Source organism: Anabrus simplex, chromosome 9 (genome assembly GCF_040414725.1).
Source record: "Anabrus simplex isolate iqAnaSimp1 chromosome 9, ASM4041472v1, whole genome shotgun sequence".
In the NCBI taxonomy this organism is placed as follows: Eukaryota; Metazoa; Arthropoda; class Insecta; order Orthoptera; family Tettigoniidae; genus Anabrus; species Anabrus simplex.
The window spans coordinates 42652109-42679596 of record NC_090273.1 but is presented as its reverse complement, the minus strand read 5'-3'; the positions used below and the strand labels follow the sequence as shown (position 1 = coordinate 42679596).

Genomic DNA, 27488 nt, shown 5'->3' with positions numbered 1-27488 from the left:
AAGGAGATGTTCAATAAATTTCCAATTTCTTTGCAATCGTTTAAGAAAAGGCTAGGAAAACAACAGATACTGTAGGGAATCTGCTACCTGAGCGACTGCCCTAAGTGCAGATCAGTAGTGACTGATTGATCGAGTAGGCCTATTTAGGATGTGTCGTCGGTATATGCAGAGTGGGTTTCGTCCCTTAAGAGGCCACGGCTTGTCCGTGGTCCAACAGCTCTGTACTCTGACCGGCCAACCGAGTAGAGGAAAGGTGGCCACCGTTCTACCGTGGCTCTACTCCTCTGCATTCGGGAGACGGGCCTGGGACACAGTGCTGGATTTCACGCCTGGCCCCACCCGTCGGCTGTCCTGAGAATGGTTTTCCGTGGTTTTCCATTCTCCTGCAATAAGGCGAATGCCGGGACAGTTCGTAGTATTGGCCACGGCCGCCCACCTCCTCACCTTCTCCGCACATCTTCCTCACCGTAACAAATCTCCCGGCCTAAGAGACGGCGTCACCGTCTAAGAGGCCCGCCTCCCCCTTCAGGGGAGGAACGAAAACGTTTAGTAGTAGTAGGATGTGTGTTTTCCCAGGATGGCAGAATAGTAAGTGAGATTGAATCAAGGTGCAGCAAAGCTAATACAGTGAGCTCACAGTTGCGATCAACAGTTTTCTGTAAGGAAGAAGTCAGCTCCTGGACAATAGGTACCGTACTATCTTTACACAAGTGTTTTTTTTCACCACTTTGCTGTGTGGGAATGAAAACGGTGTGTATATACACATTTGGACCTGTGCTCCACGATCAATGATCATACGTTTGGACTTGCCGAGTTTGATGTCTAATCCATATGATAGACTAACAACGTTTACCTTGTCAATAGGTCAACAAGATCATCTTCGCTTACTTCTAGTAATAGGAACAAAGAGGATAGAATAGAATGAATAGGAATAGGGCTTTTTAAGCAAATATTTCCACCCTGTTTGGTAACATAGCAACCCGTAGAGACAGTTGAAGTTCGTCATATCTTCTTTCAACCACAGATGGCATTACAATATTTGCCGTGAGGAGGCCCGTGAGAAACCGAAACAAACATGGATGTAGTCGATGTCCAAAGATAAATACCGGTAATTTCAGAATAGTTAGAAACAATAATATTTAGCTTAGACAGCTCGGTTATTTTACATCAGACTGTCGTAATCTTTCGCAGCGACTCTGTTAACAAGCCGGCATGGTTTCCGATCCACTTCTCTTCTCATTTGCGTTGGTTGATACCGGCGCTGTTCTCTTCTTGTTGGTTTATTTTGTATCCTTTCTCATAAAAATTACTAGTAATCTAATGCGCTCTTCATGCATCAGGATGCCTACCGGATTGTATTTTTTATTTCTGTTTGTTTACATCGAAAAGTTATTCTACCTTTGACTCGTTTGCTGTGTTTACATTTGATTATGAATGTCATTGTGAGTTTGCTGTACGTGGGGTTGTCGTGTTAATTGTTTTTTCATTAATGGTTAGTGCAATTTGAAGTAACATTGCATCTCTGATAGTCTTAAGACTGAAGGAAATTTAAATCCCATTTAAGTGTTTGAATGTAAAGAGCGACCTCAGTTTAATTACTGGGGTATTGTGGAACCTCTTTCAGGGAGAAATTGGTGCTGTCTTACATTTCTTAAAATGTGGTAAGTGAGAAAATGGCACTACTTTAAAATACAAGTATAAATTTTTCATAATATTGTCCTCTGCCAGGTTAGGAACAACTTATTTTTGGTATCCAGTGCCATATGAGCTAGCTCAGGAGTTGAGTACAGTTGCAGTCTGATCTTACACAGTTTCAGTGATCATTGTACTCAGCCAATAGACTGATGTAGGCATAGTTCAGGGCATTGTTCTGACTACACTACTCTTTCAATAAATTGAAGGAACTTACCTGAATGCTTACAGAATTGTAAATACCATTTCTATGCAGAGAGATACAGCTGTAAATGTACATAAAGCCAGAAAAGTAAACATGAAGACTTGAAAGATAAAAGATTGCACTGAAAAATTATTCAAAGTCACTGCATTTTAAAGCCATTCCTTGCTTTGCTTGTTACAGATGTGTGTGTCCTCGCTTTCCTTCTGCTCAAAATACTTCCGCATATTACATACTGTTTTCTTTTTTTTTTTAACCAGACTTCTCAGTGGGACCTCTAGTCATATACATTTTTTCTTGGCGACAGTCTTACTTGAACCGGAACCACTGCTTGACATTTCACGGTAATGTCTAGCATATGCTTAAAGAAAGACAGACGTAAGAACTAACCTACAACTGCAGCAGATCAACTCACAAGTATTATAAGATTTTACAACTGTATTAAACATTCTTCTGCACTAAACACTATTCTAATCTAAAAACATGAAATAGGAAAACTACTCTAGAAATAGAAGTGAACAAAAGACCACCTAAGCTACCAAACCAATACACAACACACAGGCTGTAAAAGCATGTGGTGCACCGTAGAACCAATAGACAACTGTGGGAACAAACTTCCATTTCAATTAGATTAAATTAAATTAGATATAATGCTCTCCATCGGTGCAAATGGTGCCATACAATTGGCTAGTTCCAGTAAATTGCTAATTATGTTACCACTGGACAACAGCTTGTCCAAACGTCAAATCAGAAGTAAGGCTGCTATACTGTAATTGAAGAGCGTAAATGTCAAGGGATCTAAGTACCGGTACCCAGATTTCACATTCATTTTTTTTTTTTCTCCAGTGAATGGATTGTGGTCCAAGTCAAGCTTTTGTAGTACAGTACTTTAATACTGCCAACAGATGGCATGCATTGTGTGTATAGCAGTTTTGTTGTGACCAAGGATCTAAAACTTACCAAAGATGCAGCAACACAAGGTTTAAATTGGTGGCATACTTGTGTAGAAAGACCAAATAATATTAACAATTAGGCAATAGTATGATTTACATGTTTCATGATTTTCCAGTATTTTTATCATTATTTTTGAAAATTATGCTGATTTTTTCCCTTTTCTATCTGAGGCATAGAAAAATACTAACTTGCACTTAGTAGAGTAAATATTTTGTGTAATATCTGGAAATTTTGACAGAATTGAATTTGATGGAGAAAAGAATTATTGAAATCATCTGACTCAGGACATTGATGATGAACTTTGGTAAAAACATTGATTTTTCATCAGTTCAAGAACATTTTACCATCCAGCATGCATGCCTCATCATTACTGGTACTTGAGTCTCTAATGCAGTCTTTACTGATTGTACTTGGATCATTATTAGTACTGGTATACTACAATATATCATGTTCACATATACCTATTTTCTTAAACGCGTAATATTACCCTTGCTTATCTTTGTAATAATTTGGACTATGTTTCAATGTACTGTATGTTTTGTATCAGTATATCGGCACCTTATTTCATAAATTTGTTTTTTCCTATCCTGAATTTTATAATTTTGGTTCTTATATCCCTTTAACAATCTTCAATCACACAGGGCTCATGATAACCGTGATTCAAGCCTCCAGACTGAAACAATACTATCAAGAAACTGCACACCTGCTCCCTCCTCCCCTCCCCCCACTCTCTCTCTCAGCTAATTCATTTTTTCTTCTCCTAATCTGGATTATGTAAAGTCAGCTGAACATTATTCTGTTCCTCTATTTTCATACATTCCTTAACATATAGTTTAGGTGATCACATTGTCTGACTTGGAGTGCGACTATCTGAATGCTCAACAATGCTGTTCAAAGTTGAATATGGTAGGTAGACAGTAGTCATACTTATTGCAGAATGTTTGGAAGGTATTTGTTTTTTTAATATTCATTTAGATTATATTCTGATTATTTAATAATGTTATATAAATAGGTTTATTTTATGACTAATATTATTCTGTATTTGTGGTTGCAAAGGTAGTAGTATTTCTTAACGTACAACCAAAGGAATTATTAAGGAATTTTTTTGTGGTTACAGTTACTCTCAATGCAGGTCTTTAGAAAACTAAACAAAGATTATGAACTGTACAGTATTCTCTCTTAAATTCTTGGAATTTATGTCTGCAAATAATATACCGGTAGTAATTAATAAGACTGTGAATGTATTTATATCATTAATTTCTCATTATAAAATTTATATTTGTATCATTGTGAATACTTTGCTGCTATTTTAAGGCCTAGGTAGAGGCTAAAACTCTAAAAGATAACCACCGATGCCATTTCTACCTGAAACTTTGCCATCGACATTTGACGTGACTCCACAAAATGGGAATCGCTTTCATACTGCAGTAAATTTGAAGGTAGTTGTTAATTTTCCTGGCCACGACCAGACCATGAGAAATCATTTAAGAGCCGCCAGTTTGAGACATCAACATGCCGTCCCTAGAGAAGTTCTTGAGGAGCTTGTAGACGAGCGTTTAGTCTTTGGTGTGGGAAATTTTGATTGGAATTGGAAAAGGGTAATCTATTCTGATGAAATCACTTTTTCTACTACAAAGGAAGGGCCCATTTTGGTATATCAACCTCTTAGCATCCGATTTGACCACCATTCATGCCCGCAGTGGTCAGGTGTTTGTGTCGTGTTCAGGGTGGATTTCTAGTTGTGGAGTGGACACAATTCCTTGCACTCATAAAAAATTGAACCAGCATAAATATAGATGGTTACGGAAACATTATTTGGTTCTTTATACTACATTGTTTTATCCTGATGGAATTTTTCAGTGCCAGCAGGATAATCATCCAGTCCACACATCTCAATTGATTCGAGACTGGTTTGCGAGCAGGCAGGATATTGAATTGATAGACTGGCCTTTTCACTCTCTGGACTTGAACCCAATTGGGAATATATGGCCACAAGTAGAGAAGTACGGTTTGCGCCAAAATATACAGTAAGTTACTCATTTTTGTGCAGTGTGCACGCCTGAGCGTCTGCATGTTGTTACATCGCCCTGATGAATTGTTAGTTGTGTAAAGAACATTGTTCTCTGTGATTGGAAGAGACAAGGGTCTCGCGACGGAGGAAAAAGTGTTTATAGTGGAGTATTATTTCCGCTCGTATGAAAACTGTTATCAAGGTGGGCCGAGTTTAAAGTTAGTGGCGGAACAATACCATGAACACTTCAATAAGCCAGCACCTAGCAACACAGTTATGCTATCCATTGTTAAAAAATTTCGTCGTACGGTAGTGTATTGTGTCAACGCAAGGGAAGGTCTGGTAGGCCAGTAACTGTGTCCACAAATGAAAATCATGGACGTGTCCTCAATCAGGTGTTGCAGTCTCCAAAGCGAAGTCTTCGGCGAACAGCCCTGAAATTAAACATCAGTCCTACATCACTTCGACGATTGTTTAAAGACATAGGTGGATTTCCATACCGAATACAGGTTGGGCAACGATTGACGGAGCACGATAGCCATGTCAAGGTGGAATATTGTGCATGATTTTTGGCCATGGTGTAAGAGGATCCAGATTTCTTGTTCAACGTGTGGTTCTCTGACGAAAGTCACATTCACTTGGACGATTTTATCAATTGCCAAACAACTCGCTTTCTTGGTTTCAAAAGGCCAGACACTATAGTCCAGAAACCGCTACATAGTGTGCGTGTGACGATTTGGTCTGCAGTGTCAGGAAACGGTGTTGTAGGTCCGTATTTCATAGAGAATGATGATGGTGCACCTCTTACTGTTAACCAGGAATGCTATAGGAACCTGGTGATCAGGCCATTTATTCAGGATCTAAGAAGGTTTTGTCGTGCCAGGAACATGCAGATGAATAGACAGTGGTTCCAACAAGACAGGGCGACCTTCCACACTGCTCGACAGACTATGGCTATGGTGCACGAAATCTTTCCAGGACGAGTAATTCCCGCAGGGCTGAGTTCCCCTACCCATCGCATTCCCCCGATCTTACACCACCTGATGCGTACGTGTGGGGAATGTTAAAGGAGCAAATTTTCAATTGTCCAGATCCACCCAAAACTGTGCCTGCATTACGTCAGAAGATCGTCTCGTTCTTCAGGACTCTGCAGCAACCTATGTTCCAGAATATGTTGGAAAATTTACGTGATCGTTATGAACACTGCCTACAGCGCAATGGAGCACATTTTGAACATTTACACTATCATCTCGATAAGTAAGGTAAAGACAATAAAACTAACATAATTTCCAGTACTGTATATTTTGGCGCACACTGTATATGCGGAAAAATTGGTCCAGTGACCATCCAAGATGTTCAGATGATTTGTGGAAGCTCAATCAGAATGCCTGGAAGCCGTGGCTGAGAACAGTTGTTATTTGAAAAGACTAGTCGACTCCTTGCTCATTCGACTGCAAGATGTGATCAAGTTGGGTGGAAGATGGACTAAGTATTGAATCGTGGCTTTGTTTCTCTTTTTCTACTTGTTTGAATTTTGAATTTTCTAAGGCAGTTGCCACAAAGTTATGTTGTTGAAAATAAAATCATTAATTATATTTTAAGCCAAAATGTCATACAAAATAATGATAAAGAGAAAAGTCATGGCATAATTAATTCATGAACTTGGTGTTAATTACTAAAACAGTCATAAAAGGGACAGGAGCATTTATATTTTCTCTTTTTAAAAAAATATCAATAAGTAACATTGCCTGCCTCTAAATAGTAGTGGACGGACCTACAAGGGAATTACATTCAAGAGACCGGCCACGTTCTTTTTCTTTTTTTGACAGCTGTACAAGTCTTATCGTTGTATCTTGGACGTGTGTTTCAGTGGGTGTTACCAAAACTTATTGCTCATGGCTTTCTAACATTACTGCTGCTGATCCATGCTCACTGGCTCCTCATGATTGTTAACCTGCCAATGGCACTGTGGTTGGCGTATGAGTAAGTGTTGTTCTCTTCCTCTTCCTATGATAATGCTGTATGTTGTAGTAAAACTTCATAAATGGTCTTTCTGTACTACAGACACTTCACAGTCCCCACAGGGAACACCGGAGTGTATGACCCAACGGAGATCCACAATCGTGGTCAGCTGAAGAGACACATGAGAGACTGTATGATATACTTGGGATATTATCTAATATTCTTTTTCATCTATTTGTACTGGTAAGTATTTAGATTGTGAACTATGTGTAGAATTCTTTCATTTTCTTTTGCTTGTGTCAGTTTTCATTCTGAGGTTTTCGAACTACAGTGCTGTGCCTATTAATTGGAACACAACAGTAACACATTTTATGTTCTTTATTTTTACCCTTCTACTTATGAATCTATTATATCACTCATCCCAGTATCCTACTAACTTTAATGCTCTGTATCCTTTGACATTAACAAGATGGTCATTTTGTCGTTATACTGAAGAAATACCCAAATTGTACTTCGGATTATTCAAGAATACTAAACAGTCTCTAGTAATAACCAGATAAGTTGTGTTATATTAATATTCTGAATGGCTTCAACCAGATGAGTCAGTTTGACGTGTGTGTGGTATTTATTCTGTTCTTATTTTGGACTTGGGCATTATTGTCTTGTAAATGAATTTTTGGTAGTGTATTTATACAGCTGCTGTTGTTAAAAGCAACTGTTAAATCTTCAACTACTTGTCCACGGTGCAACTAAAATGGCATGCAACTTCGATTTGAGTAAGAAAAGTTGAGTGGCTCCGTGTAAACAGTCATGCAGTTCGAAAAGTTGCACATGCCACTCAAATTCTGCGCAACTTCCAAGTTACGTGCAATGTCAAAAGTGGCTTCGTGTACACAGCGGAAGAGAGAAAGTTGTGCAATCCGATAGTGGCATGAAAAGTTCAGATCATTTTTGTGGCGCAACTTTCTCACGTGGTCGTCTGCTGTGGCATTATACTGGTGTTTGACAGGTTCACACTCGGGAATAAATGAAGGTAAGTACGTACCTGTATATTCTTTAATGTAAATGAAATATAACCATGACAATAAAGTAACATTTATATACCTTTAAGTAGTCTTCTTTCGTCACTCTGTAAATAGCATCACAAACTTCAGCTATTACATGTGAAATAGTGTACGTCGGTATCCGTAATAGGTACATCAATGATTGATAGCTGTCATTTGTAACAAAACAAAATGTAGGAAATTAAAATAAGCTAAAAGAAATGATTTCTTATGTGTACTGTATAAAATCCATAGGCTATTTTTTTAAAACTCTGCTTACCTGTTGCTAAATATCTCATTGTCTACACAAGGCATTCCGTTGGTGATATGGATTTTCTCATTAGCGTGTCTTTCTTTTGTACCAACGGCGCTACTCTTCTTAGCAGATATTGAAAATCAGTCGCTGACATTCGCAAGAAATTCTTGTAGAAGACTTAGTCTCGCATGAACAATTCCTGTAGCAAGTTATTAAAAACTCCACTATGTTCACGACCTAAAATCCATTCCCTCACCCAACATTTCCGTTTCGCTCTTTCTCGTCTTTATTTTCGTCGCCATAATAAAATCAGCGATAAGCAAGCCGGTGATAACGCCTCGTCAGAAGACATGCTTGCTACTATCAACACTTGCATCCGCTAGAACAGCTGACTAGGAAAGTTGCATGCAAGACAACTTGCGCCACTTAAGCAGCGTGGTGTAAAAACGCAAGTTTTTGTGTTGTGCAACAAGAAAAGAGGCAAACATGCCTGCTGTGTGTGCCATTTTTCTTGCGCAACACAACAGTGGCATGCAAGTTTTGTTGCATCATGGACGAATACCTTTACGAGCTAACAAAGTATGACTTATACCACTTTGGTCCACACAAGAAAATAATGCCTGGTCAGTCTTGGACAAGTCAATTTCATTAACAATTCAAAGCAGATACTTCATTATTTTTAAAATTTTTTTTAACAAAATCAAACCAAAACCCTTATTTAAAAAGCTGTTTGATATAATGCAGAATGGTTTGATAATGTATGGTGATTCACTGATTTCATTGTTTTAAAACAAAACAATGTTTTCTGTGAGAAACTTTTAAGTTTTTGATTTATCTTGTTATTCTCGGAATGAGTGATATGTTCTTAATATGAAATAGTTATGTCCTCCTTTCTATTATATAAGTTGCATTACATGATTTGGCATAGATTCTACAAGGTTGGAGCACATAGTTTTAAGTTCAATTATGGACTTTATCTTGTGTATAGTCAAGTTTTGCGAGTCTTCTTTGGCAAACCGCCTACTTGTTTTCTGTGGCCAATAGTTTGCTCAGCAAACTGTGATATTAATAGAAAATCACTGTTGTTTGAAACAACCCATGTACAAGACTTATAATTACATCTTCTTTTATCATCTCTTCCTGTATAATCACATTTTAACTATTGTCCTAAACTTACAAAGAAATCCTAGCACACAAATATTGTCACTGAAGAATTCCTTGCATTCAGGTGATCGTGGGTTCGAACCTCACTGTTGGCAGCCCTGAAGATGGTTTCCAGTGGTTTCCCATTTTCACACTGGGCAAATGCTGGGGCTGTATAGTTCTTGCAATTTTCTCGTTAACGACCGGCAAGCTTTTGAAGCATAGCTGGCTGGCTGTGTTTACATTCATTGGCCGTGGGGTGTCAGGATTTCCCAAACTTGATACACAGCGTTGTCAACTCTCTGTTGTAAGTACTTAGCCTCTGGGAGGGAGCAGTGAGAGTGGACAGAACTGCATGCAGCTGTGCAACATTGGAGACCTGACAAGCGAGCTGGCTTCAGGACCGACACACTTTTGAAGTACTCCACGACTGTCACTGACAAAGCAAGCATGCTATTGATCAAGAGCCATCTGCTATTGGTCATATCAGAGGCAAGTGTAGACAGTCGTAAATATGGTTACTGTCGGGGGATGGTACCGCTTAACATTTGAGTCGCGGGTTCTTAATGAGGAAATTGAGATAACTATACCTTAATTAAGGTCACAGTTGCTTCCTTCCCATTCCTAGCCCTTTTCTATCCCATCGTCACCATAAGACTTATCTGTGCTGGTGCAACGTAAAGCAAATTGTATTTTAAAAAATAAAAATAAAAAAGTAATAGAATTTTTTCACTTTGTGTGAATTGCGTTAAGGAGGAATCTTCTGCCCCAGTGAAGTCCCTGAAATGGAAATGGGCTGGAGATGTCATAAGTCCAGATGACAGGTGGAGCAAGATAGTTACTCAGTAGGTACCTCTGGAAAAACTGAGAAGAGGGGTAAGGCAGATACGCAGAATCATCATAGCCAATGACAGCCCAAAACAGAGTTCAGTGGTAACAATTTGGGGGACCTTTGCCCAGCAGTGAGACACCTATGGTTATCTACTACAAAACAACAACAAAGAGCCAAATCTTGCTGAAAACTTGTTTCTCTATTGGGAAACCTCTCCAGCCCCCAAAGAAATCTCCCTTCCTTATTTTGATGAACTGGCCACTGGGCACACACATTTCACTCTGCTTCTGCAGATCAGTTGACTTTCATTGGAGAAAATAACTTTTTTACAGTGTTCTGTTGTCCAAACGCGATGACAATATCCCCCAGGAGCTGTCTTTTCTAAAAAGTGGTTTCTCTGCAGGTTTTGCGAGTGTTTCTTATACCTGCTAGAAGTCTATGACGAACATAAGTCTTGTGGAGATTCACTCCTCTGCCCCAATGAGTGGTAGCAGTAGAATACATCCATTGTATCGTCTGCATGTCATATGAGTTGATTAAAAGGAGCTCTTAATGTGGGAGTGTGGGTTGGCGACCACATGGCCCCAACCTGAGCTTCCATGTATTTATGCTAGGTTCTTCACTTTCAACCTTTCTATCCAGTCTCCCTTTGTCAACACTTGTTCTCTTCCAAACTGGACGGTATTAGGTTTTGTTGCCTAGAATACCTTTCATTTTCATGCCCTTCATGGCCCTGTTCTTTCGTTTGCTGATACCTTCATTTCTTGGAAGAATTGGACCTTTCTCTTTTTTTCTTATGGTTACTACTAAGAGAGGGTTGGTTGTCGAATAGTACTACCCTTTGAAACAGTAATCACCACCACTACCACCATTAACTCCCCTGTAGCCCAATTTATGATCCAAGTCCACAGCGATGGTCTAAGGTTTAATTTGCTGCTTCTGAGGACAAAGCGATCATCACTTGGTGTAGTTTTATTTTTCCTGCCACAGTTTTCCTGTTCTCTTGGATGAAATTGAACCAGTCTGCTGGTGCTGCTGAATAATTCAGTTTATAGTGCCTACACAGACACAAAATTTAGTAGTCATATACATTAAGTATTCCATTATTATGCTACAATCACATCACCCTTCCTAAGTGTCATATCTAATGAAGATAAGTATCTCACATCAAACAAAGTAACTCCAAAATTTCTCAAAAGTGCAACACAAGCAGACAAATGCACTTTTAACCTAGAACAGCCATTACACAAAGCAGTAACGATTCAGTCATTGAACAAACAATGCATTAGAAAATGCTGGATGTAAGAATAAGCAATGTGTAGTTTGCTGTTGCCAGCCATTGGGAAAATTATTTTTTAAAAATGTAGGGTCTGGATTGAAGCCATAGCTGCTGGTATTTTGGGCGTATAATAATATTTTGCGTAGGTGATGGAAATAAGTGAATGCGTTGTGTTTGGGCTTAGACAGGTTTTCTGATGAAACGAGTGACACCTTATAGAACACACTATCATGTTGCAATTCAGAATTATACTAATTTTACAAAATCAAGTGCATGCTGCATAATATGACCTTAAACACTATTTTGGTTGATTCTTTGTGGACTCTCCTCTCTTCGACTCAACTCAGTATAATTTTAATAGATTTCATAGTTTTGAAATTATTGAAGAAAGTAACACAGATTTTTACTGGGGGGCGGTAACAAAACAGTAGACATATTTTACATTAAAAGAAAGGGATTTAATTGCTTAATTAAAATGTGACAAATACATACTTTCGGGTTTCTGCACTATAAATGATATATCAAAACTCTCGAAGTATGCAGTACAGAGTAAATGTTATAAACTACTAAAGCTCTCAAATTTTTGCAAAGAAGTAACATAGTTACAGTTTCATATTACTCAAAGATTAGCTTTTGTTTGCAAATTGCCAAATATTTAAGTGTGATTCATTTACATATGATTAACCCAAAAAAAATCATGACTGTTATACTTAGATAACAAAAACAAATCTGTAACCTATTTTAGTACTCTGCCTGAAGGCTGGTTGGTTCCTCAAATGATACGCCATCAGCTGTTGTAGATAGCCTAGATGTGTTTAAGGAAACATGCTAGGAAAATGGGAATACTTAATAGGATAACACAAACAGTACTTGTTCCTGTATGTTTTCATGTTTGTTCTTGACTACTCTTTCTGTTACTCCTTCTTCCAGTGCTGATCTATCATTGTGTTTATCCTGTTGAGCCCCAAAGACTGTTGTGCAGTAGAACAGTATAGCACAACACAGCTCTTGTCAGTACATGGTTCACAACATGTAACTGCAACATTTTGAAGTACATCAAGACGTTTGACGTGATCCACTCTGCTGTCGTTTCTTGTGTGCGCTTCTTTGATATGGATGTTGCAAGTCAGTACAGCATATGGATAGTGCAGGATGTTGCAGCCTGTAACAATCTCTCCCTTCGGTTTCCTAGTGTCCTTTCAGTGGGTTGGTTTAGTTCCCTTCAAACCTGACAGCTGATTTGTTATGACTGAACATTATTTAGTAGTTTAGGATGAGTTGATTCAGGAGAAAGACCTCACTTATATTGAGTTGTACAGAAAGGAGTCAGTTTTGTGGGACATCCAACATTCAGATTCAACATCATCCATTTCCCTTGTCCAGCTCCTGCTGGGTTGGGATGTTTATGGCACCTTTCCACCTTCCCCTATCTGACCACCATTGTTCCTCCTTAACTGTGTTCCAATCCAGGTTTCTTCTAATTATACTGTTATTGATTGTTTTCAACCACCTTAGTCTGGGTCTCCCCCTTATCCTCCCTCCTATCTGGGTTTCAATCATCCATTTCAACATTCAGCCCTCTTCCATCCTCTTAACGTGTCCAAACCATCTAAGTTTATCCTCTTCCATTCTATCAAAAGGCTTTTCCAGTCCGATTTCCTTCCTGGCATACTCATTTCTTGCTCTGTCCTTTCTTGTCTTGCCCATCTTTAAAAAAAAAAAAAAAAACTCCCATGGCGCACCAGCCCCGAAGGGCCATGGCCTACCAAGCGACCTCTGCTCAGCCCCAAGGCCTGCAGATTATGAGGAGTCGTGTGGTCTGCACAACGAATCTTCTCAGCCATTATTCTTGGCTTCCTAGACTGGGTCCGCCATCTCACCGTCAGATGGCTCCTCAATTGTAATCATGTAGACTGAGTGGACCTCGAACCAGCCCTCAGATCCAGGTAAAAAAAATCCCTGACCTAGCTGGGAATCGAACCTGGGACCTCCGGGTATGAGGCAGGAACGCTACCCCTACACCACGGGGCTGCCCTTACCTTATACTTCTTAAAAATTTCATTTTACTGGCCTGGATTTTATGCTCCTGTCCTTTTGTCAGTGTCCAGGTGTCCATTGCATATGTCAGTATTGGGCAATAATACCTCTTTACACTTCATTGGCACTTCCTCCACACCAGGTTTCTCACACTCTCATAGAATGCATTTCTCTGTTGAATACTTTTACTGATCTTCATGGTCAGGCCTACATCTTGCATCGGTTTGCTTCCCAAGTACTTGAAGCTCTCCACAATTTCAAGGTTTTGTCCATTTATTTTTATAATTCCTTATCCTTCCATTCATATTATCATTATAATTCGAGAAAGGCTATGCATGGCAAAATATTGTACAGGTAAAGTCAGATATATTTAGAATGTATTATTTTAATCATTGTGGTTTATTTTGGTACATATTGACTTTTATCCAATGACAACACTGAGAAATCACTGGTAATGTGTCCACTTTGTCAATACTGTTTAATCCTTATTAATTAATCTCTTGTACATGTTTCAAGAACCACACATTTTCATCAGCAACCAAAAATTCACCAAATCTGTGGACTTGATTCAATTAAATACTAACAGTATACAATCAAATAAGTTACAAATTAAAAAAAGATGAATTGTGTCAATCTAAATAAAATCTTTGAAATTGTATTTTTTTAAAATCTCTTCTTAAAGTATTCTAAATACTCTATATAATGTGTCTAAAAACCATCTAAGCATCAAAACTTAAGACTTAAAATTTATATTGGAGCTCCTTCTGTACTCCTCGTCTGTTGAAATACCTCCCAAACTAGTTAACAACTTTTGAGCCGGGTTTTTATTAAGCTTTCCATTACATGTTGTGGCTGCTTGTTTACGTATCAAAACTCAAATACATGCATCCGACTTTGACTTGTGAATGAATGTGAACTTCATTTTCTTTCTCACAGAACATGCGAGCCAGTTTTTTTGTAACTCACTACCTAACTTGCTACCTATGAGCAGTGTTCATTTTATGTGGTTCAAGTGTCTCTTGTAGTGGCTGTTTACAATGGGATTACTGATAACCAACTTCACAGATTGACACTTCTTGATAAGATGTAGCTTGTTTGACTTATGATACATTTATTTCAAGTTCCTTTTGCCATTGTAAGTGTTCGTGCAAAATATGTTTCAAGATGATGATTCCAGAGTATGATAAACATAGTCAAGTGACACACTTATGTACCATGTCCCACTAAATTTAATTCAGCGAAAATAGGAATATCCCAGGGAAAATAAGAGAAAATCAATTTCAGTTACCAGCGGGCACCCTGTGAGTGTTGAAACTTGCTCTCCTGATTAAACTGGGAAAGAGAAACAAGCTTATTGAGGGCTGAGAAGAAATGGATGTAGAAGAACTGGAGTTTAGGAGGAGAGAGCCCATCTATGTGAAGATGGCAGTGTATGAAGATGTGGAGAATGTCCTCGTTCTTTTTTGTCTTTTCATGTTTTTCCTTGTCTTCTCTTTCAGTGCTGACTTCTTGTTGTGTTTCTCCTATTATGTGTCCCTCTTCATGTTCCTGTCTTTCTGTATTTGATGAAATTGTGGAAACTGTGATCAAACTTTACTTCTTCTTGTTCTAGCCTGATAATTTCTTTGCTGCAAGGTGACCCTTTGAAGAGGAACGAAGAGGATATCGCCGAGTTTTGAACTGACTGATTTTCCTAATTTATTTATCATGTACACAACTGAAGCTGACACTTTGTTAGCTACTTTACGAATTTTGACGAAAGATTTAATGTATGAGTACCCTATGATCCCTGGCATAGGCAGCTGGTTGTGTGAGATAAAGGGTGAAGAATGAGCTGTGATCTGGCACTCTGTTAGTGGTGTGCTGAAAATCACCATCATCACTATTCACAGAGCACATTACGGTGCCAAAGGCTGTTATGAGATCCAAAGTTTGAAGTCCTGTCCATTAAGTGTGATGAAAAGAAATAGTTCTTATACTGCTCTCTGTATTACTCTTTATCTGTAGCATCTTAGAATATTGTACAAGTGTTCTGCATAGTTTCCAATAGTTAAATGCTGACCATTTTTTAACTCCCTTTTTTTTTTCTTTACTGAGAGACTATGAAACAAAAGATTGTTAATATTCAAACCTTACTTCACTATGAATGGGTGTTCATTTTCAGATTATTTCTTGTTTTTTTAAACTTTTCATATTAAAAAGAGTATTTCCTAAAAGTGTGATGCATATATACTTCGGCACCTTCATGAGCAATAGATAGATGTTACCTGATCGTTTGCTAGTACAGCAGTGTCCTCGGGAGCTGCCTTGAAGCTTAGCTCGGAACAGGATGCCTAGAGAGAGTGTGGTAGGGAGCATGGTACTGCTCAGCGCAGTGATGGATTCATTAAAATGAAATGTGTTATTCTTCCAAGAATTACAGAAAAAATTACTTCTCATAATGATTATGAGGATGTAATTACATATATAAATAAAAAGGGTCCTTTTTTTTTAACAAAATGTAAACCAATAGTTTTTCAAAACATATATTAAGTTTGGTGTAATTTTAAGTAAAAGTGGCATTTTTCTTACGAGGATACTCTTTTCAGTATACCTACCTTTTGTGTGTACGCTGTATGGCATAAATTATGTGGACAGATACAGTGAGTTTCTCTCATCGGTTGGCTGGCAGACGTGCCCAGCCTATCTGCCTCCCATTGACTCATCAATTCCTGCTCCGCGGCATAGCAACAGACTTTGCTCACTTTATCTGTGCATGACATGAGATAACAAATTAAAATTAAGAAAATTAGTAATTAGTCCGGCCCTGCGGAGTAGGGGTCAACGCGTCCGCCTGTCATCCGGCGGTCCCGGGTTCGATTCCCGGCTGGGTCAGGAGTTTTTAATTGTAACTGATTAATATCCCTGGCCTGGGGACTGCCACTTGCCTCACACTCTACACTTCCACAATTCCACTTACACGCAGGTTCTTCTCAAATGGTGCAAGTAGTGGCAAAAGATCTCCATAGGTCGACGCCACGAACAAATATCACTTATATATAAAAAATAATTAAGAATTAAGAAAATAAGCTTGTACCTCATGACAGGAGATGTTAGAAATGTTCTCCTCCTACATCCACACATTTCTGGCATCCTCTAAGGAAACTCCCGATTCACACGCATAAGTTCGTTTTTCATAATTGAGGCTATTTCAGATTTAACATTTTCGTAGCCCGCCATGCTAAGGTCTTCAAAACCCTGGCTTCCTGTCCAAGTCATCTTAGGAATTTTGTAGGCATATGTTCTTATCTTTCTGTGATTCAATTTACTTTTTACTCGTTAAGTACATGGTTTTTAACACTTCACTTCTCTGCCACCTGGGCGACTGCCCTAAATGCAGATCAGTATTGATTGATTGATTGATTGATTGATTGATTGATTGATTGATTGATTGATTGATTGATTGATAAGTAAAGAGTCAGTTCTTCTTAATTTGTTTACGAGTTTCCACACGGTCTATCTATGTGGAGGGTGTACACCTGGAAATTGTGTTATGAATCGCCTAGTGACTTCAGTAGACTTACCACATTCCAAAAAATACAATATCAAAAATTTTGTGTGAAGTTCTAGATGAAGGTAAGTAAAAGAAAATCTCTGTTGCAAACTCAGAACATTCAACTATTTGTCACCACCTCTTATATTCCTGTCACTGTAAGAGGATAATTTTTAGTTCCGCAGGTAAGGCATGTTTTGTACTCTTTAAAGAATTTTATCACAGTATCTACAGCTTTTTAAACATTTTTTTTTTTTTTTTTTTTTTTGCTCTAAATAATTAACACACAGAATGATGAAAAAACACAGATTCACTGAAGTCACACACAAAGCAGGTTACAACATTCAGAGGTGCTAAAACAGTCATTTAAATGCCCTGGAAAAAGGGAGCTGGTACAAAAATGTGGACATGGTTCCAGTGTTGACTGGCAAGGTGAATAGTGGTACTAGTGGTACCAGTTGTGTCGCTGTGTTTCCACGTGCAACTAATTTGATGCTAGTAAGCTCTGCAAAGAGTGTTAAACGATGCTTGACGTGAATAGTATGCTCGGTGAACACATCTTTGAAGGGATGGCAATGAAGAATTTCAGAATGATTAATTTTGTACTTGTAATAGTTGCAATGAAAAGGGAATAAACAAAGCTGGTGAATAGGTATTAACAACAGGAAGTTTGGAAGATAAACTATGGATGGGAAGTGTGAGATGGATCTTGAGATTTTCCCAATATCAGAGCAATATTCAGGCTTGGATATTCCTCTCAAAGCTCCATCTCCATGCATATTGTTCAGAGTGCAGCACGAAGGTTTAGCAATGGCATTGCTTGCATCAGTCGTTCACTGTTCTCTTCTATTCCTTGAATACATGTTATCAAACAATCAGAACACTTTCTCGTTCTAGTATTTTAGGCATCTATTGTCTAAAAAGGACACATGTTTTCTTAGTTTATGTAATATTTTTTTAGTAAGAACTACAAACCCAAGAAGATCTAAGCCTAATTCATCTTTTGGCACCAATTGCGAGGCTTTTATCTTAGCATATCATGTGTTCTATGGTTGTGTACTGTTTAATGTAAAAACTATAATTTGTGGAATGATCTGAGAACCCAGCCATATAAAATAATCAAATACTACTCTTAACCCAGTCCTCTCTGGTTTGAGGACGGGTTGTTTGTGTTCATCTTAATACACTTGTCTTCATATATACACAACAGATCACACTACAGACCACCACAAAAATATGCAATAGTGAATACATCCCTCCTCATAGGGTTGATGTAAGGAAGGGCATCCGGTCATAAAACTGGGCCAAATCCATCTCTATGTGTGAATTCTAAAAGATTTATGCCAGTCCTAATAAGGAAAGTGATGTTTTTTTTAGAAATTATTCATAAACAAATGGACTGATTCTGCGTAAATTTCTTCATTTAAATTTTGCATCTAATATATAGCTTTTTTTTTTTTTTTCACCTTTACAAAAATAACTAATTTTGTTCACCTTTTTCTATCAGTATCAGTTAATTCAAGCTGTGGTAATTTTCATTCCGTAGTATCCGGCCCTTTGTCTGTTCAGTTGTTACCAGTCCTTTTGTTTTTGTGCTCCCATTTATGATATACTGTATTTAATTCCTGTACAGAGCACTACCAGGTTGCCTGGTTCATTTGCTTTCTCTAGCACGCCGAACATGGCAGTCCTAAGTATAGTAAATATGATTCGCCACAGCAAGCCTCGAGTGCTGCTGCGCTGATAGTTTCCATGGTGCTCAACGGATCATAGCACTAAAGAATTTTTCTGGAGAAAATCTGGGGATTTTCTATCACTAGGATAAACACAGTACTCATTCCCTTTGACCCTACTAATCTTTCATGATCTTTAGTCATACGTGTGTTCCTTTGCTCCTTCATAGCTTCCAATCTTTAATGTTTGTTTATAATACTGTCTAAGTATAGGGAAAATGTAGAGGCATTTTCATACCACTGATGATGTTATTGTTTATACAGAAATTGTCCAATACAAGTTGAATTTAAGCATCTTGAAAATGATCGAACAAACAACAGACATTCAGTTTACTGTTAAATGAATGAGAAGAACTTGATATTTTAATACTGCAAAGTTTTGGCCATTTCAGGAGAATGATGATGATGATGATGATGATGCTTGTTGTTTAACCTATTAAGGACCAAGCACTGAAAAAACATAGATTTTTGGAATATTATTGTATATCTCTTGAAATTAGATCAGAAAGACCAGAAAATATGACAACAAAAAGTATTTACAAATAGTTTAGGTTTAGCATAATGTTGCGTTTACGCAACTTTGGGCCTAGTAGGCATCTTCATTTAGCAAGAGTGAAATTGTTAGAAACAGTTTGAATGAAGATGAATATTGCATTTTTGACACTTGTAAGTTATTGTGCTCTTGTACAGTCGGCATCTTCTAGTTTTGTTTTCCTCTTAGATTATGAAAGGTCCTCTGTGATCACAACGCACTTCCATGAGTAAAGCTGCCTTTGACGGTCATCAATAATTGGAATTTTCTGTCCCTTCTATGTCAGTTTCTTTATTGCCTTTTCCGTCATCACTACATCTTCGTCATCTTTAGTGTCATTGCCTTCAGATTTCATCAGGGCCAGAGCTATATATGACCTAAATTGCAGCTGAGAGAATTTTTCATTGCTTGCTAGTCTATGTACTTTCCAAGAATTGACAATGACACTGTCAACCAAATTTATAAACGGAGGCCACCACCACTTTTTTCCCCTAACTCGAATCCTGTAACTGGCAATGCCATTATCGTGCAGATGATTGCATATGTGATTCTCCTCAAATGTTGAAATTGCTCTAGTATTAAGCAGTACAGTGCAAAGATTTTGACGCAGTCAATAACAATGCTACAGTAGCTGCTTCATCATTTCCAGAACTTGTGAATCGAAGTACAGTGAAAATACTTTGTAAGGTGACTTACCACCTACATTGATTTTTATTTCTTCAATTTTAGCCTATTCTTCTGAGGTTGGTGAAGAAGTATAGACAGGAGCAACTTTTCTCCAGTTTGGGAGCTGCTCCTTCTTTCTTTTTGTTTGCTTTTTAGGTGTGTTTACAGCTGACCCTCCAGGTTCATACTCCAGTTCTTGTTCAGTACTTTCATGTATTTCAAACGTACCAGCCACGTCATATACTTGTTTCTCTTCCACAAGACAAAGTCTTCTTCATCCGTTACTTCATCGACATCAGGTAAAATAGAGACAGCGTCAATGTTATCTACATTCACCAAGTCATTGTCATCACCACCATCTTCTTCTTCTAAGATAGCTACACATGTCAGAAAACAATGAAATCCTAATATAAATACGAAATATGTTATGCATAATTTCACAGCAAACATAAAGGTCCTATTTATAAAATCATTCATTTTTAATACAGTTTAGCATATGATACATTTCTTTATCAGCAGATAATTACAGTTTAATGCTTCCTCACTGCACTACAAACGCACACTTCAACAACGAAGGAAGGAACAGAGTTGCAAGTACAGTCAAGATAGCAGTCTGTGAATCAGGAATACATCCTTGCTAATCTCAAAGATGCGTAAACGCAACATTATTGTAAATTTCAAAAAGAGGCTCATCGAGATAGATTCATTGTGTGAAAAAGACCTATTGTCTTACAGGTATGTCTATAATATTTGAATATTTAAAAATAGACACAAAATATGTATTCTGTTTCTGAAAAAGAAAATCAGAACCCGACCTGGTTACATGTTGTGATTTTTTCAATCTTAAAAAATTCAGAAAAAATGCCATTACATGTATTTAGCGTGGACAACTGGGTCAACAATATTTCTAGGGTATTCCTTCAATATATCAATGCTTAAAATTAAAACTTACTGAAACCTTATGTCGGGGCAAAGACAAAAATAAAATGTTGCGTTAACGCTTAATGGGTTTTAAGGGGCCTAACATCTGTCTATCTATGAATCAATGAACAAAGATCTACATCTAGGTCATTGGCCTGCAGGAGAATGATCAAATATAAGCCCATTCTTGAGTTTCAACACATACAGCAAAACTTAGGAAAATTATAAAGTGATTATGTTAATTGGAGTAAATTTTTCAAGCAGTATGGTCTGGGGTGTATGGCGGGTGTTCCAGCACTTCCCACCCCAATGCTGAAGTTGCCTCCATACATCCTCTGCTGCATGTGGTCTGGTGTTATGGAGAAGGATGACATTGTTGAGAAGATGCAAGTAGCAAATATGTAAGAATATACTTAAATATTGTATTTAAGCGGTCCACCTATTCAATACATATATATTTATTCTGATCTAGTTTTGATCTAGATCTTAAATATTTGCTACTTTATTTTTAAGTCAACACAATTTTTAAAAAAATGAAGCTGTTAAAGCTTATTACTTGTAATGAGAAGATGTAGGCATTTATCCCTTATGGCACAACATAACTGTCTCTGCAGGAAAGTTCTGTAGTACGTTGCTGTCACGGTTATGCCATGTGGAATGACACACAATCACGCCTCTGACGTGAGCCTTATTGACCATCAGCTTCTTGGAGGAAGGATTTTGTCAGAGCTTCTGTCTCGTAAGTTATGAATTTCATTACAATCCGTATGGACAATTGATCACTGTCAAAGGATATAGAAAGGTTCGCCTATTCAATACCATTAGCTTAATATAGTGTCCTATATACTATAATAATTGGTACTAGTTTTGATCCTACATACATTTAGGGTTGCCACTTTATAATATAAGAAATAAGGGACATGCACGTAGAAATACAGAATTTTTCATTAAATAAGGGGCAGTTCATAAATACTTGAAAATCAAACGGGTACCATTTCTTATTTTTATAATTTTTTTTTTTATTTTTTTTTTTTACGTCACACCGACACAAAAAATAGGTCTTATGGCGACAATGGGATAGGAAAGGGCTAGGAGTGGGAAGAAGTGGCTGTGGCCTTAATTAAGGTACAGTCCCAGCCAGCGTTGCTGACAGTGGGGTTCAAACCCATTATCTCCGGAATGCAAGGTACTAATTTCAATTAGGTTATAATTAGTTTCATTACCAAAATAAGATAATTATTGAAACTAACTTACACCCTCTTAACAGTACATACAGTACAATGCATTAGGTGTGACAAAACATTATTAGAAATAGATTTACTTCTTCTGAGGTCCTTATAGTAACAAAGTGTTCTTGAGTCTATCTGAGAGTTGGTATTCCTTATCTGTATAGTTGAACCATTTGATTTATAAATTATGTCTTGTTGAATAGTAACATGAGTAATGGTTTATATGTAGCTTGAAGGGGACATTCACAATGGCACGGACCGATGACATGGTTCAACACCAACTACAGCAGTTTTATGTGTCATTTTGGTTTCAATTTTAAATGTGTAGTCAGACTTCATCAATGTTTTAGACTTAATTTTAAATTAAGACATACCAAATTGTATTCTTTATTATTGGTTCTACGTAAACATATGTTTCCAATTAGATCATGGCTAAAGATGATCCAGTGTATGTAAGGTCGAAACTAGTACCAGTTATATAGGACACTATATTAAGCTAATGGTATTGAATAGGTAGGACTTTCTCTAACCTTTGATAGGGAACTTCTGTCTTCATGGTGATCCTGTATGTTGCCATTCTGCATACTGATCCAAAAAATTCATCCACAGTCACTATTCGCCCCAGCATTTGCTCACCTTCCTGCTGGTCGCGTATCAATGGTCAGATCATATGGCGTACCACATCCACTTTTGCACATCAGTGAATGCATGTGGCACCCACCATGATGCAATTGTACGTCGATGAAGATCTTGCCATAACATTCTGTTGATGTTTTGTTTGTTTTTCAACGCTTGTTTTGGCTTGTAACTCGAGTAGTGTCCATCTTCTGTCGACGTCCATGCACTGAGTAATTACTGTACACGACACATCAGACCAGACACAAACATGTCTTCCGGACCGTTGCGCATCTTTGCTTCTTTCAAGTACATGCTGAAATGCTGCTGCCCAATTTGCAACGGTTTGGTACAGGAAAGCATTATTCCCCACAACTTCCTCAAGCTCTCCATGACATTCTTTGCATTGCAACACTGGTGATTGGCCAGTTTGATGAACACACGATTTTCTTGCCTCGTCCACATCCATTCTGCATGGAGCCTGACTCACTCGTGCTGCGTCCATGTACTATGAGTGTTGTGCTTTTCAGGACATATGACCCTTGTGGTAGCACCATACTAGTGTGAGGAAAAAAACATTGCCATGACTTCTGCCCCCAATCCTTGCATTTTCCTATTTTGGTACATCACTTGAAATCTGTTCACCTTTTGGATCACATTCTAGTAGAACACAATACATGCAAGCAATTTGTTTTACAGTGTTGTTTCATTTGATACATTTTCCTCAGTACGGTATACAATATTTATTTAAAAAATTCTTGACCAAAAAAAAAAAATTCAGTCACCAACAAAGACAATAATAATAATAATCTGGCCTCAGCTAGTGTGTGTAGGCATTGTGATTTTATGCCATTTAGGCTGCCTCAATGTTGGTTTTGGCATTCCGTTTTATATACGAAACAGAAACAGTTTTGTAGCTGAATTTTAATTAATTTTTGGTGGGTAAACACCAATTATGTCTCCAGAGATCTTTTACTTACCAACATGTATAACATGATAAGTGAAATGGACTTTTTTCTATTTCTACCCATCAAAAATCTAACTACCTCTGCCGAGTTTGAGCCCACAAGCTTGGAATCCGGAGGTGCCACTGTACCACTGATCCACTAAATAAGCTAGCAAAGTCTATCAAGAATTGAGACTGTCTTTTAAATATTACACTGGACGTAGATTGCAGCTTTGCTTTCTTTTGAATTCGCTTAGTGCCAAATGTAGATTTTATGTTAAGTAGTGGAAATATAGTTCAGTTTTTTCTTTTAAATTCACTAGTTTTCAAAACTTGTCCCATGGATCTTCTTGTGTAGGTCTCCACGGCTAAATGGTTAGCGTGCTGGCCTTTGGTCACAGGGGTCCCGGGTTCGATTCCCGGCAGGGTCGGGAATTTTAACCGTCATTGGTTAATTTCGCTGGCACGGGGGCTGGGTGTATGTGTCGTCTTCATCATCATTTCATCCTCATCACGACGTGCAGGTCGCCTATGGGAGTCAAATGAAAATACCTGCACCTGGTGAGGCGAACATGTCCTCGGACACTCCCAGCCCTAAAAGCCATACGTCATTTCATTTCTTGTGTAGGTGCCTACAAGGTTTACTTGAAATTTTACCCAACAACAATTTTGCAGAACACTGTTCCGAGCCTAAAAAGGATGTAGAAATTCAAGATAGACTAACACTTCATGATAATGTACAACAGTATAGTAGGCCTACTCATTAAATTGACAAGAGCTAGAGAAGTGACAGTTGCACATGTGAGTTAGCTTTACAATATTCAAGAGAGGAAAGATTAAGATTCACCCAAAATGGCATGTGAGAGTTACATGTTAATCTTTGTTGTACTCGTGTGCAGTTCAATTCACAGATGCATTAATCATTAGGATAATATAAGTTTTCTGTTCTGCAAATTTTGTGGTGAAAACCATGAATGGCACGTCTTGTAAAAGCATGTCTGTGGTCTTGATTCTCTTTCATCCACTTCCTTTTGAGCATGACACTCAAACTGTATTTCCCTTTTATTCCCATTCTTTTATTTCCCTAGAGGAAAGATTAAAACTGTGTTAAAAAAATTGGAATAAGTTGATATATGTTTGTTCTATAACTCCTTTGTATGTCAGTCCAGAGACAAGAAGCATTTTGCCAAATGTCTAGGCTCTAATAAATTGTGTTTAATTTGTTGTGAACATTACAATCTGCATATGTAATAAATTTTAACTCTCTGAAGTAGTCTGTGCTTGCTGTTAAATGGCCCTGACTATGCATAATTTCTCTCTGTATGAGAGCTGTTATACAACTACTTGACAACTAGACCTCTTTTACCGAGCTCGATAGCTGCAGTCGCTTAAGTACGGCCAGTATCCAGTAACTATTCTCATTTTGGTTCCATATTGAAGTTGACGTATATCTCAAATATTATTTATATCTCAAATATAATAATATTTGAGATATACAGTATCCCATATTCGGGAGATAGTTGGTTCGAACCCCACTGTCGGCAGCCCTGAAAATGGTTTTCCGTGGTTTCCCATTTTCACACCAGGCAAATGCTGGGGCTGTATCCTAATTAAGGCCACGGCTGCTTCCTTCCCACTCCTAGCCCTTTCTTGTCCCATCGTCGCCGTAAGACCTATCTGTGTCGGTGCGACGTAAAGCAACTAGCATATTATAATACACCTCTTTTGTCAGAGCAAATCAAAAAATGTATTTTTATTAGTGGAAATGACTGAGCCCACTTCTTGTGAAAATTAAATCATTGCTTGAATGGGATATTATTACTGTACAAAGGCATACAAGGTTTATCATTATCATTATATCATCATATCAATCTTCATTATTCGGAGGTTCGACTTAGTTGGAATGTACCAAATTTTTTATGGTCATACGGGTTATTTGATTAATTGTATCTATTAATCTGAAACTGCTATCTTCAATTGTTTTCACATTGGGTGGAATTTTCCTTGATTTATCTTCATTTTTGAGAAATGTTGCTACTGAAGACTGCAAAAATGTGTATTTTTTTGCAACTGCTCTCTGATTGGTTGCAACATCTAAAACTTTAAATACTGCTAATTTTGTTTCCAAACTTATTGACTTAATATTGAACAGAGGCTACACGGTTTTCTTGGAATTTTACCCATCAACAATTTTGCAGAACTCTGTTCCGAGCCTAGAAATGATGTAGAAATTCAAGATAGACTGACACTTGGTGATAATATACAGCAGTACAGTAAGCTTACTCATTAAATTTACAAGAGCTAGAGAAACGACAGGTGCATATGTGAGATTGCCTATTTTCACGCTTCTGTCAGTCCACAGAAAGGTGGTGGTGGTGATTATTGTTTTAAGAAGTACAACTAGGCAACCATCCTCAATATAACACTAATTAGAGAGAAAAAACGGAAGGGACCCGATACTTCGAAAAATGAAGATATCGGCCAAAGGATGACAAGAGCCACAAAGAGCATGAAAACAAGACTCCCTAGGTCTCGAGTGCTCTAATACCATTGGGGTCAGAAAAGAACAAGAGTTAACCAAGGGAGGTCGAATAGGATAGATAAAAGTGAGGAGCCTGGCACAAGTACATGGAAGCAATCCCAGGACTCAGCTAAGGGCCCCGTGGTCGCCAACCCACACTCCCAACTTGAGAACCCTTGGTGCCACTTTTTTATGACAGGCAGGGGATACCGTGGGTGTTCTACCGCCCCTACCCACAGGGGGTAATCCACAAAAATTCCCATCCTCGGGTCAGGCTGCTTTCCAGGAAACACAGCTTATTGGTTTCTGGGAACCATTTAGGGTCAGGACACACATCATTAAAACAGCATGTTTCTGAAATTGCTTCACCGCTCTAATGAATAACAATGTTATTAAGATAGGAAATTTGCCATGTTATGTTAATCTTCGTTATTCAGAGGTTTGACTTATTGGAATTTACCAATTTTAAAAAAATGTATGGTCGTATGAGATTATAGATTGATTTTATCTATTAATATCTAAAGCAGGGATGGCGATCCTATGACATGTGCCACTAACTGACACGCAAACACGACTTCTGTGGCACGCCACACAACATACCAACATATTTTAATGCTTTTAACATTTTAATAAATAGATAAAAAATGTAACATAAGATATATCAACAGTACATTTTAATAAACAAGTATGTCGCATTCTTTGGCCGTATTTATACAAATGTTACTACGTTAAAGCAAAAATATATCTTATACCTAAAATTTGCCTGTGTAAAAAAAAAAAATGTAATTTTCAGTGATGTTTGCAAAATAAAACCATGAAACATTTAGTCGAATGGATGTATATGCAGTGTTCTCTCTAGGACCATGTTATTGGGCCTTGCCATTTTTACAGACCGCCCGGCTAACATAACCCAGATACATGCTAGTTACGTAATATTAATACATATTCGAGTCATTGCGTGCTCCAAATTAAAATATAAATACTGTCAAACTGTTCATATAAATGATAAATCATTATTGTTAGCATATTGCATCAATTACATCGAAGTTTAAATGTTTAGCTTGACTATAACATAATGTCATGCACGAACGGTGTCTGCATTAGCGTGGAATCGCACAGGAGCACTCGATTCCTCATGACGTCTCAAACCCGTATGGCACTCTACAGCAACCGAGTAGTAAGCCCTGGTGTTTGATTATGAACAAGCAGTAGAAAGAACACTAGAACATCTTGTTTGTGATAATAACACTAAATTAGTTAATGTTTACCTGTCTGATATTACTGTTAATGCCCTTCGTGGATCAGTGGTAGAGTTAGTGGATTCAAACGCAGCAGAAGTAGTTGCATTTTTGAAGGGCAACATTCCATGTCATACGATGTCA

General features: G+C 37.9%; 1 protein-coding gene across 2 annotated transcripts; it reads left to right on the top strand.

The window, feature by feature from the left end:
- Window positions 1-950: 950 nt before the first annotated feature.
- On the top strand, window positions 951-15901 carry cnir (cornichon-like protein). 2 transcript variants are annotated; one of them, XM_067153335.2, is made up of 6 exons: window positions 951-1108; window positions 1192-1287; window positions 3686-3754; window positions 6730-6842; window positions 6924-7064; window positions 15024-15901. In XM_067153335.2, exons 2-6 carry the CDS (start codon window positions 1213-1215, stop codon window positions 15088-15090), a joined length of 465 nt encoding a protein of 154 aa, XP_067009436.1. In that variant the 5' UTR covers window positions 951-1108; window positions 1192-1212; the 3' UTR covers window positions 15091-15901. The 2 variants fall into 2 exon arrangements, with proteins under 2 accessions (XP_067009436.1, XP_068085227.1); XM_068229126.1 differs by lacking the exon at window positions 951-1108 and having other exon boundaries at window positions 1170-1287.
- The last annotated feature ends 11587 nt before the right edge of the window (window positions 15902-27488 follow it).

Bases quoted from the DNA above. Each gene is read 5' to 3' on its own strand.
- cnir (XM_067153335.2), top strand. From the start codon at position 1,213: ATGGTTTCCGATCCACTTCTCTTCTCATTTGCGTTGGTTGATACCGGC. The intron at 3,755-6,729 runs GTAGGTAGACAG...CGTGTGTTTCAG, and splicing joins GCTGTTCAAAGTTGAATATG to TGGGTGTTACCAAAACTTAT. The intron at 7,065-15,023 runs GTAAGTATTTAG...TTCTTGTTCTAG, and splicing joins TTTTTCATCTATTTGTACTG to CCTGATAATTTCTTTGCTGC.